Source organism: Perca fluviatilis, chromosome 2 (assembly GCF_010015445.1).
Source record: "Perca fluviatilis chromosome 2, GENO_Pfluv_1.0, whole genome shotgun sequence".
In the NCBI taxonomy this organism is placed as follows: domain Eukaryota; kingdom Metazoa; phylum Chordata; class Actinopteri; order Perciformes; family Percidae; genus Perca; species Perca fluviatilis.
Window position 1 is genome coordinate 41,789,916 of NC_053113.1, and position 12,885 is coordinate 41,802,800.

Below are 12,885 nucleotides of genomic sequence, written 5' to 3' on the forward strand. Positions count from 1 at the left end.
TCTTCAACAGGGGGTCCCGGGACTCCTAGGGGGTCCTCAGAGTCACTGCAGGGGGGCTTCCAAATTATTGTTAATTGTTGAAAGTTTTTTCAAAAATTAAAAAGTCTTAACATGATTCCAACATATTATTAGCAAATATAAATCCCCACTGATGATAGGCTTACTGGCCAATAGGTAATGTAGTCACTAAGGTAGCCACCCTTAGATACAAAGGATTGACTTTCCACATGTATGTTTAACTTAACTTTTTTCGACAAACTATACTATGACTTTTTTTTGTGAATTTATTTTTTGGGGGCTTTTTTCCCTTTATTTCAGAGTGACAGGAAAGGTGGGAGAGAGATGGGGGATGACACGCAGCAAAGGACCGCAGGTCAGATTCGAACTCTGGCCTCTGCAAAGACCTGAGCCTATATGGGGCGCATGCTCTTGCTGGGTGAGCTAGAGGTCACCTGTACTATGACTTGTTTTAACATACTATAATATCACTTTTTTCGACATACTATACACATTTTTTTCATGACTTTTTTCTTTATACTCTCTTTGACTTTTTTAAGACTTTTTTTGACATACTATACTATGGCTTACCAGATGCATCTGGTAAGGATGCCCCCTGGGCGCCTCCCTAGGGAGGTGTTCCAGGCACGTCCATCTGGGAGGAGGCCTCGGGGAAGACCCAGGACTAGGTGGAGGGATTATATCTCCAACCTGGCCTGGGAACGCCTCGGGATCCCCCAGTCTTTATTTTCTGAGCTCACTAGATGGCGCTCTCTGTTCAAAGAAAAAGGTTAAAGGAATGGCAATTCAGTGTGTTTTCAACCCTTTGTTGAATGGAGAGCGCCATCTAGTGAGCTCAGAAAATAAAGACAGTGGTTCACGAAGCTTCATTTTACCATCACTATGACTTTTTTATGACTTTTTTCGACATTCTATACTATTAGTTTTTCGACATACTATACCATGACTTTGTTTCGACATACTATACTATGACTCTTTCAACACCAGGGCCCCGCAGGGGACCGTCCTCTCTCCGTTCCTCTTCGCTGTCTAAACCACAGACTTCAGCTACCAGCCAGAGCCCTGTCATCTTCAGAAGTTTTCTGATGACTATGCGTTAGTGGGATGTATCAGTGATGGCGAGGAGGCTGGGTGCAGGACTGTGGTGTCACATGGTGCGAGGACAATTATTTGCAGCTCAATGGGACAAAGATGAAGGAGCTGGTAGTGGACTTGAGAAGGAAGCAGGCACCGGTGACCCCTGTCTCCATCCAAGGTTTCAGTGTGGGCATAGTGGAGGACTACAAATACCTGGGAGTACACATAGACAATAAACTGGACTGGATTAAAAACTCTGGAGTTTTTTACAGGAAGGGCCAGAGTCGCCTCTATTTTTTGAGGAGGCTAAGGTCCTTCAACATCTGTCAGAAGATGCTGAGGATGTTTTATGAGTCTGTGGTGGCTAGTGCTCTCCTGTATGCTGTTGCATGCTGGGGCAGCAGGCTGAGAGTGGCAGACACCAACAGACTCACCAAACTAATACAGAAGGCCAGTGATGTTGTCGGTGGGGAACCGGATTACTTAAAACTGTGTCAGAGAGGAGGATGCTGTCCAAAGTACAGTCCATCCTGGACAACTCCTCCCACCCACTCCACAATACAATGGTCAGTCTGAGGAGCACCTTCAGCGACAAACTCAGACACCCATGATGCACCACAGAGTGCCACAGGAAGTCGTTCATGCCTGTGGCCATCAAACCATATAACTCCTCCCTCTGAGTGTCACATGCTTAGATTTAAAACAGCACGCATCATCACATCTCAATATTCTTGGACAATAATGTACCAAACGTCCTGCAATAGTTATCAGCTACATGAACAAAAGTGTTATTTATTTATTCACTGCTGCTACTTTTAGTCGTACTGTACACTGCACTACAATAGAATTTGTACAATCCATTGAAAAAAACTAATCTCACTTACTTCTACTTAACGTTTTCATTCATGTCTGTAAATACTTAACATTTTTATGTATGTCTTATTGAAGATATGTTGCTTATTTACTGCATACACTTATTGACTTGCTCTTTTCTTACTCTTATTTTACCTTGAATGTGACTGTGAGCAACTGCAACTAAATAATTTCCCTGAGGGGATCAATAAAGTATTCTGATTTAGACTAAAACCTTTTTCAACATGATGATGATGATGATTTCTATCATTTTTTTCGACATACTATACTAGGACTTTTTTCTTCATACTATGCCATGCCTTTTTATCACTTTTTCTTCATATATACCATGACTTTTTATACATTTTTTCGACACACTATACTATGACTTTTTTCAACATACTATACTTTGATTTTTATCACTTTTTTTGACATACTAAACTATGACTTTTTTAGAATATTTTTTCGAAATAATATACTATGACTTGTTTCAACATACTATACTATGACTATTTTTAACATAGACATTTCAGTATGACAAAATAAAAGATAAAACTCCTAATATAGTATATTGAAAAAAGTCATAGTATAATATGAAGAAATAAAAGTCATAGTATATTATTTTGAATGAAGTCATAGCATAGAACGTTGAAAGAAGTTATAGAATAGTATGTTGAAAAAAAGGGAATAAAAAGTTACAGTATAGTAAGACTTAAAAGTCATAGTAAACATCATAAAAATGTCACAATGTGTTAGTGTAGTATTAATTATTAAAATACATTTGAACTACTTCATGTTGGATAGTTTAATCTTCAGCACAGTTTCATATTTTATAAATTCATCATACATTTTGTTTGTAAAAAACTCTGATTAGAGGAGTGGATTAATTAGTGGAGTACAAGAAAAAAGTAAAAAAAGTAAAATAATCAAGTAAATTGAAATTACCTCATAATTGTACTCAAGAACAGTACTCGAATATACATAATTGGTTACTTTCCATCACTGATTTGGAATAATGTTTACTGCCACCTAGTGGTCACAGTGAGGAACTGCAACACATGAGAAGCACTTCTGGTGAATAATTTCAAAATAAAACGTCATAAATGGACTAGATAGAAAAATATTCTTCACTTTTCTCGTCATGGTGGTCACAGCTAAAGACAACATACTGCATCGACTAATACTATTGTTAATTTGCTTATGCTATATGTTTGCATCTGCATATGCACCATTTAAGGGTGTAGATTAGCATTATTTCAGAAGTTTCAGGGTTATTCTATTAAATCTAGGTCATACATTTAATGTAAAAATGAGAACCAGCTATTTTACGAGATCACCGTGAGCACAATAAAAGCCTATAGGGTAGGTACAGACAAGAATATCCTATGTACGTATATTTAGATTATTGAAATTACAAATGATGAAATACCACACAAGGCAAATATTACCACAAAGTATATACTTTATTTCAGGCCAATTTCAAAGTATCATATGAAGCAAGATATAATGTAACAGAATTTATTGTTCTAAAACACATGCACATATCTATAAAAAAAAAAAAAAACAGATCATTACTGAATATAAATTCATTTCATGTGCATTTAGAAAACTCTAAATACAAAAATCCTTTAACTTGTGTGATTAGTTCTACTGTTAAAATGACAGTCGACAGCTAATACGCTCTGACAATTACACACTAAGTAAGCATAAAATCAGGTTTGTGTGACAAAATGCGTCATTGCATCAAAATAAAGTCTGTCGCCGTGCAATACAAGCACTGTAGTGTACCACTCGTTTTTTTAGTTGCATTGTTCTCACCAACACTGTTTTTCCACCGTAAATCCAACAACACATGATTTAAATGATCAATAAAATCAAAACTAAAAACAGGTTTTTCACACAGAATAAAAAAAAAATAAAAAATTGTTCATGATCTCTGATCTACGAAAGAGAAAATCATTGTTCCATCAAGTTATTAATGCTACCGATGAAGTATTGTTTGGCAACAGAATCAGTGTGACACCATGCGAGGCCTCAACCAGGGGCATGCAGTTCCTGCAGTCATGGTGTAAACATGAAAATAATGGGATTATGAGAGAATTGTCAGGGTGTTGTCTCCACTGTGGCTGAAGCAGTTTTTAACTCCGAGATAATGTAAACATGTGAATCACTTGCTTCTCTGTTCTGAAACCTCATCCTTAAAATCTCCGGGTTAGTCACTCATAAACAACCGTCTCGTCTAAAAAATTAAAAAAGAATCTTTCAGCTAGACCTATTCAGACATGTCCGTTAACACTTTAAACCTACATCATTTCCTCATTAGCTTATACAGTGTGTTCATACAGAGGCCGATTGACAAATCAAACCGTTTTCTGGACTCGGGGAAAATGGAAGCAAAAAATAAGTGTTAGCGTCATTACAAAAACATCTTTGGAATCTGCCACGACAATTCCTGACTTGAGATAATAACTGATTGTTTCTTAATTACTTCACACACAAAAAATATTCAACAATCCGCGTAACTCACCGCGGTCAGTCAAACCCTGGCCTTCTACACTACCCCTCGACGTGACTCTTTAAAACCTGCTTTAACTTGTCCCAGCTGTAGTCTCTAAACCCCTCATCTCAACACACAGCATCGCACAGAGGGGTTCCACTCCCTCCTTAGGAAGACCATTTTGAAATTTTTTTTTTCAAACATTGTAACTCTTGTGTACTGTATGCTGCCACAAGATTGAATTGATCAAAGAGCTGTAGTGTCTGTTTAGCCAAAATATCTGCCTTTTTTTTGGTTAATGTTCAGGAAATATAGTAAAAGCTGCATGTGATCAACAATAACAATAACACTAATATGTATATAGCAAATCACAGAGACGAGAATAAAAATCAGCTAAATGGTTAAAAAAAACGCCTAACTGAATCATTCTGTCTTGGCAGACTTCATCATTTGTGAAGTGTTGTGCTGTGATAACAGTCGACCCGGTTAAAAATGCATTAATTCATCTATTAAAGAAATTAAAAACAAGAGGCAAAATGCCATTTGATCTAAGCTATCATAGATATGTAGTAACCTAAAAAATAAAAGAACACTATTAAAAGATAAAACAAAGAATGAATCATGACATTAGGCTTGGATAAGACTGAAATACTTAGAAGGGTTTAAAGAAAGAAAGAAAAAAAAACAGAAATCCCTAAATCCCCTTATAATGTGTTTATAAAACAAAAATACAATTTTGATTATTGAACATTAGATAGAGGAAAGTGATGAAAGTGTGGCTGATGTAAATGAACACAGCCCAATGTTATTGCTGCGTTACAGAAACTTTGTAATTGTTCGCGTTGCGTCTCAAAAAATACAACCGAAGGCACTTGATCTATCAAAAGGTTTAACTTAGACTTGCTGGCACAGCCAAGCAGCAATGTAGTCGGTCCCCAGGCTCCACCCTTACTCTTCTCCCCCCCCACCCCACCCCTCCACCCCCCACCCCAACCCAGCAAAGCTAACGTGATCAAACTGGGCCTCACGTTACCTTTACTCCAAATCAGTATTGTTCTTTATGCTTCAAATACATCATTTTTGGTTGCTCAGGCTCGTTGAAAACACACACAAAAAAAAAAGAAGAATAAAAACATACAAGGCCAAATATAAAGCTACTTAAGCTAGATGCAATAGTCCCAAATGCAGTTAAGTAGTGCTGCTTTATGCTATGTTGCAAGAAAAAGAGGCACCAGAGCTGAGGGGTGACGTCTGATGATGGGAGTCCTTGCAGGAGAGCGTGCATGCACCAGCTCAGCTCAGCTATGAGGGGAGACCAGAGAAAGATGCCCTAGATTCACGGACAGATCTGCGAAAGATTTGGGGACCCTCGTGTAATTGTCTGTTCATGGGCCAGCCTTGAAGACACAGACAAAATAAAGAGATAACACACCAGTGAAAAAGAAAAGAACAACACTGCCTCAGGAGAGCTTGGCCTTATACACGGCGAGCCAGAAACAGAAGTCCAGAGAGGCTCGCTGAAATGTCTTGTTTAAAAAGCGTCTGTGACTCCTTCACAGAGTAGAGCAGGCAGCAGTTCAGAGTGTGACGAGGAGGAGTACGGAGCGCCCTGCTCGGATCTTCTATAACCACGTGAGGAAGCTCTCCTTGTCGATCTTGGTAGCTGCCAGCACCGTCTCCATGTCGTTGAGGATGTCGGAGCTCAGGGCCTCCTGGAGACTGGGCATCAGCTCTTCGCCCTCCACCGCCATGCTCTCACTCTCCAGGGTGCCCAGGTCCACGTCTGTTCCCGGGATGGTGTCCAGGTAGTCGGGGAAACGACTGGGCTGTGTCGCCATGGAGGGTGGGAGAGAGTCTCCTAAAAAAAAAAAAAAAAAAAAAAAAAAAAGTCATTAAAATGATTCGACTAAGCAAGCATGTTTTAAAGATAAGGACAATGGAGTAGGAGCACTGTTGGGTCTTTGTTGTGATCACATACAGACACTTTTGCTGATTGCAATCGCACATATGTTGTTTATAGAGTGGAGTGGCAATGTGGTTGTTTCTACGTAGAACATAAAAATGCCACCCGCACAAGGAATGGGTATTATACTACGGCATTACATTATGTGCAAATGGGACATGGCAACCCTAACACACTGAAAGTCATGGTGTTAGAAGTGGTTGAAAAGGACATCAGAGAAGGCGACCGCCTAAAAAAAATAAAAAAATAAAATAAAATAAAAAGACTACTCCAATGCAAGACTTTTTGGATTGTACAGCTGAAAGCAACAAAATAACCCCGCCTCAATGATGAGATAGACTTTTCTCCTTTTCTGTGAAATATCACTTCAGCAATAACGGGAAAAGAATTGTATTAAATATATGGAACTATTCATTTGTAACCCTTGCCTTCATCTCCTCCTCTCTCTCCTATTAGTACAAGCATTTTGCGAGAAAAAAGGGGTGAATATCCCACAAATTGCAACAGAAATGTTTATTCCTCATAAAGGTCAATGTAACAGCAGATGATGTAACACTTCCTTGTTTTTGACCAATAGGCTTGCACAATGATAGAGAACCACACCTCCACTGAGAAGTGTAACACAACATAGGTGTGCAAGCTACTGCTAACAATTACCCTGAAAGAGACACAATGTCGTTGCAACACGTTAGTTGTTTTAAATGCACGTTGCCATGTAAAGTAAAGGCGTCACAATCCCTACAGTGTGATCTTGGGATTGTTTGTTGAAGGAGACTTGCATTTCAGACCAGATTCTACCCATGCAATGGAAATAGGCATGTTTTGAAGCTTGGTGCATTACAAAAAAGACGATAATTGAAGTACATTCCTATTCCTTTTTGTACAGACTGTAATTATGAGCAGCCAAGTGATAAAAAAAAAAAAAACAGCCTCCTAGTGGTAATTACCAGCAGGAGATTTGGGGGATTTCTGACAGCTACGACATCGCCCACATGGTGGAAAGAACTGCGCAATATCAACGAGCCAAAGCGGCTAAAAAGCTACCGTCGTTATCCGTAGGGCATTGACTACTACAGTCCATTCAGGTGTGTTTTGCAATGAAGTAGTTAATGTGAGCAACTTTTCCCATGTACAGTATGTGAGTAGCTGGAGATGCAGGTAACCATCTTTGAATAATAATCCCACATCGTTAACAACAGGATACTTTCCTGTTCTTCCTATTTGACTACAATGTGGTGGATTACAAAACAGATCCATCAACTACAGAAACTTCACATCATTGCTTATCCAAGGAAAGAGCGGTCATAATACAGACCACACTGACTGCATTTACATGCACATAGTATTCTGGTTTTTGCCCTTATTCTGAAAAAGACTATATTCTGACATGGCTAATGAAAGTGAATATTCCACTTATATTCCCGTTTGCATGCAGCTGTGCAAAACAAAGTTTTTCTTGTTCGACCGTGCAAACAAAGCCTCCCTCTTTCATTGCATATCCAAAAAAGTATTTTGGAATGTTAAAAAGTAGCTGCGTTTCTCCATCCGACCAGAGGTGTGTTTTTGCATTTCTACCGCAGCCGTGCAAAACTGTGGGCTGGTTGGTTTGTGTCCAACAACCATAGCAACGCACAGAGCTGACCGCAAGTCGTAAACAGGCAAGAGGCCGTAAACTGTCACAAACTGCAGTAAAAACCCTGATCAGGACGCAGATTCCGAATGTGCTCTATACATGTCCAAAGAATGCCTCTAAAACCTGAATAATACCGGCATGTTCCACATGTCTTAATCAGGAAATGCTAGATTCGGAATGCTGTTTACGTGACTTGGATCAAATTCGGAATATTGTCCTTTTCGAAAGAATAGTGGAATATTAGTGTACATGTAAACGTGACTGTCTGACAAGTGACCATGTTTCCAGCCTCACCTGTGTCCATCTCATCCACACTGTTGAGGAAGTCATCTGGAGTGCGAGGGACGCTGTAGCTGCTCATACTCAAGCCGCTGTCTGTGCTCTCATCCCTGGAGTGGTAGGTCCCGCTGAAACATACAGAAATAAAGAAATCTGGGTTAGAAACTCTGCACAATGTATTAAATAAATAAATAAATAGCTTTTTTTTCCTCAGCAGAGTTTGTGGATGACCTTAATGACCCACACTGAACTACTTTGAAAGTGAACTACGTGAAATCTAATTAACTGATCCAACAATGCAAACACACTCCGTTATTAAAAGCACACAGGCTGAAAAGTAACAGTGTGGCCTTAATTCCCTCAGGGACCTTCTGCACACATCCGCGTTTCAGCAGTTCTATCTGTTTAAACGACTATGGTGACCGAGCTTTCCTTTTCTCGCCCTCTATTGCAGAATATTGCAAAAAGAGCAACGGTGAACGGGGCAACAGAGAGACAAAGAGGCAGAGAGAAGACATTTGACAAGCCTATACTAATTAGCAGAGGAAAAATATGTAGGCAGAGTAAGGCGGAGGCAGGATGAATGAGGCCATTGTGAGAGTAGGGGAGGAGGGGAGATTAGGTTGGCCTGTCTACTGACTGGACCACATGTTCTCAGGGCCGGTTGCTATTCAGCCCTTTCCTCACTTCATCCGCTCACAGAAGAACTGGAGCTTGAACTGCTAGCAATGATTTCCCAGAATGCCATGGAGCAGCATTCACCAATAGTTAGAAAAATCTCCTGTCCTGTCTCTTCCAAAATTAACACTTACACTGTTGTGTGACGGACATTATTTTTTGAATATAAAACTGAACGTGTTGCTGCTTTGGCACTTTAAGCATATTAATTATGGTATATGGCATGGTGTGTATCTCTTATATATCTTTTACTTGTCCGAACTACTCTTCGTGCTTTTAAATTGAATTTGAATTTCATTTAATTGAACTCACAGCCATTTTTTTTTTAGATCTATTGTCAGTCCATGGGATAATTTTGCATCTTCACTACTTGAATTGTTGCCAATTTGAATAAAAGTGTGGTTTTATCTAAGTCTTTTCACAGGTTACGTCACCGTTTAGGTTGGGATTGCCTTTATTGCAGCAGTTGGACACCAGAGGTCCTCATTGTGCAGTGAACCCCCGGCACAGAGCTGCTGGTGTGAATGTGACATTACCATGTGAGGAGGGTTAAGCCCCGAGACTGGCCTTCTGTTTTTAGTACTTGCGTATCTCGGGGAGCTCTCATCAGAGCTCAAAACAGGCCAAGTCTGACGAGCCGGAGTGCCTCGCCCAGGGCACCTCAGCTGTGAGCCGTGTTGTAGGTTTAGGCTGCTCCTGGGCTCTATATGAAACCAACCTGTTGAGGAATGGGTCAGAGCTGTTGGTGGTCATGGTCCGGGCATCCTGGGCCATGGGGGAGGACACAGGGTTTGTGCTGCCATCTTGATCCATGCTGGTAGGCAGCTGATTCCTTATAGCGAGCTCCTGTGGACGATAAAGCACAAAACGCATGAGCAACACAATGGACCCCCCACACCTAACTCCAGAAGCTAAATATACACAGCTAGAGCCTTCATTAAGACACCATGTAACAACTGCCTTTTAGCCCTGCTGCTCTGCTGTCGCTGCAGAAAATGTTAAATTAAGGAATTACACACAGATGGTGCGCTCCATTTCTGCCCATACAGAGTGTCAAATTACATGAGGGGCCGACAACAGTTGGGAGACAATTGTGTTCCGACACATGCTCAGATCGTGCTCTGATCAGATAAGGCTACGGATATGAAGTCATGCTGTTCTTTTTCACCTCCTTCCCGTAGAAGTCCTCGCAGGAAGGTGAAGTGACTAGACCAGCGTTACTGTTTTGAGATCTCATTCAACGTTTACAGGGTCATAGACGACAACGGAGGATGTGATGTTTTTTAGTAAGGATGTAAACCTCCTGCTAGACACCTTTAGTGTTTGGTATAAGTTATTGGTCGTGGAGGAGCACAAATGGATACTATTGGAGGCAAAAAGATGGATCAAAAATTATGTTTTTGTTGCCTTTTGTTTTTATTTCCGCTATGCTCGCAGCAGTGCTTGAAGGTGTTTCCTCCTCCAACGACTACATTTATCCCAGAATCCCATGCGCACATGTAAACAATCTGGTTTTGATTTAGAGGGAATATGAGGGCTGTGTACCGTAAACAACCTTTATGGTTTTATTGGCTCTCTTTTTGTGCACGACTGAGCAGCGTCAGCACTGGACTGCCACCAGCAAGTTGCATACATCGGCAGCCGTTCCTCATCATATTTCTGCCATGTGGAAGCCATTTGGGTGTGGCACGTATTGCCCCAAAGTTGAACTCCCTACATAAAGCATATAGCTTGCACAATTGCAAACGTTCCTGCTATAATCATGCGCTCCTATATTTGCAAACACAGAATGGTCTCCGTGTTCCAAACATCTTGTATCTGAGAAGTTACAGGAATTAGGGGTTTACCGGAATATATTCTATGTAGCCTGATAAGAGCGCTTGAAATGTATACAGTCTGGTCTGCAATCCTATCTCCTCTTTTTTATTATTTTCCATTAAACTCCTTGTTTAACTGGCGAATATGGGTGTCTGGAGTTTGGACCCCTGAGCGGCTCATGTGTCATCTTTTCCACTTGTGTTTTCTTTGCATACTTTATTAATTCCATATCTTTTTCTACATATGCATGCAGTGATATAACCTTTGTTTAAATGCACAAACACAAAGGCGTGTAACAACCAAGTTAGAAACCAGTTTAAGGAGCTTGGCCTGGCTAAGAAATCAGGAATCTCCAGCAAAAATCTATCTGTTCTAACCATGTTTCTCTTAATCCCTTACCCCATTATGCAAAGCAGATTTCTCCCTCACATGACGTTTCAGAAAGTTGACAATAGCCAGGTTACTTAAAGGGTAATTTTGGTATTTTCTAACATAGACCCTATTTTCCCATGCATCGGTGTCTAAAATCTTTGAAATTGGTCCAGTGTTGAGTGAGAATGCTGTAACCGGCAGCCGCGAACCTGGCTGCAATGTAACCCTTTCGAAGCAAATGTGAGTCGTTAATTTTGTCCACTTAAAGTGCTGTTTTTGCCACCGACAGGCTCAGGTTGTTAATCTTAGTGTCCGGCAACATTATGGAAAGGATCTCTACAGACATAGACCTTTTTTTTTCTTTTTTTTTTTTTTAAAGAGTTTGTTTAACCAGAAACAGCCCTGAAATCGCCATCGCCAAACTCACCATTTAAATAAACAATACTTTTAGCGTGTATAGAGCCAGCATATTTTCACATGTACATGGGTGCATAGGCGGCGATTTACGTTTTCCTCCGTGGGTGCTTACGGGCGCAAAAAAGTAGTCAAAAAATGTTTTTCAGAACCTTAGGAAATGGACAGCGGCCGACACGGACACACACACGCCTATTAACTCGATAATAAAGTCGTAAAGTAGGCCATCTTTCGACTCAGGACAGCGCCACTTCTCACAAATAGTACAGATAGGGTTGGAGATGGAAAGTTTAACTGACACGTAACCATCAGCTTCGTGGGAAGTTAAGAATCACTAAAGAGGCGTTTTCATCCGAGAGACGCTGCGATTGGTGGATAGGATACGGAGCGAGGGACTGACACCGACATGACCAATCACACTATGACAGACGCTCCACTTAGCACCAACCGCAATGTTTAATTTTAAATGAATGTAGCCTAGTCTAGTACTCAGTATCAGCGCCTATGAATGGGTGAATTAAGGGTTTACAGTATTTCAACCAAACCAGAGAGGTGAATGTTGGAACTGTGGAAAGAGGAACCAAGACGGCACATTTTATTTTGTTTCTGTCGACTTTGAATGAAGTGTGTTTTACGATGATAAAGTTACTGTTTATTTAAATTAGTCTGGTGGGTTTGGTGATTTCTGGGATGTTTCATGTTAAACAAAAAGGATCTTACTCTTTAACAAAAAGTCAACTACAGACACCAGTTTTAAATGTTGTTGTTCCCATCAGTCACTTAGACACAAATACATGGGCAAATGGGTTAAAAAAAAAAAAAAAATACTAAAGTTACCCTTTAAGCATACAGTGCATGTGTACATGTGTACAGGACTTTCAGTCCAAATCATCTTTTGCCCTCTACGGTCTGGAGCATGAACACGCTCAGGTCACTTCCTACACAGTGAACTTTAAACAACCCACGGGAATGGCGTGGTAAACAAAGTCACCAGCACCCTCATTCATAATCATAAAGCTCTGTTTCTGCTAAACTGACACAGCCTTGAGTAAACTACTGCACTCGGTTGCACCACCCCTGTGTGGGCGGCACAGTGACACATCACAGTTAGGAAGTGATAAAATGACCACCTATGACTCACGGGACTTCATCGCAGGGTGGTGTTAACAATAAAGACCGATCAAAAAGGGGCTTAAGATCCACCGCTATACCTGTAAATTATGACTCATTTTTAAAGGCCTATCCAAAATGTACATTAGGTTTTATTTACAACATTAACATTCT

The 12,885-nt window shown here is 40.4% G+C and overlaps 1 protein-coding gene across 1 annotated transcript in view; it reads right to left on the bottom strand.

Annotated features, from left to right (window-relative positions):
* Positions 1 to 5,437: 5,437 nt before the first annotated feature.
* yap1 (Yes1 associated transcriptional regulator) overlaps positions 5,438 to 12,885 on the bottom strand; it is a 32,597-nt gene continuing 25,149 nt past the window's right edge. The window contains exons 6-8 of the mRNA XM_039790361.1: positions 9,716 to 9,843; positions 8,335 to 8,447; positions 5,438 to 6,302 (exon numbers count right to left, since the gene is read on the bottom strand). Of these exons, the coding sequence (XP_039646295.1) occupies positions 6,067 to 6,302; positions 8,335 to 8,447; positions 9,716 to 9,843 (477 nt within the window). The 3' untranslated portion in view covers positions 5,438 to 6,066. The remainder of the gene's footprint in view (positions 6,303 to 8,334; positions 8,448 to 9,715; positions 9,844 to 12,885) is intronic.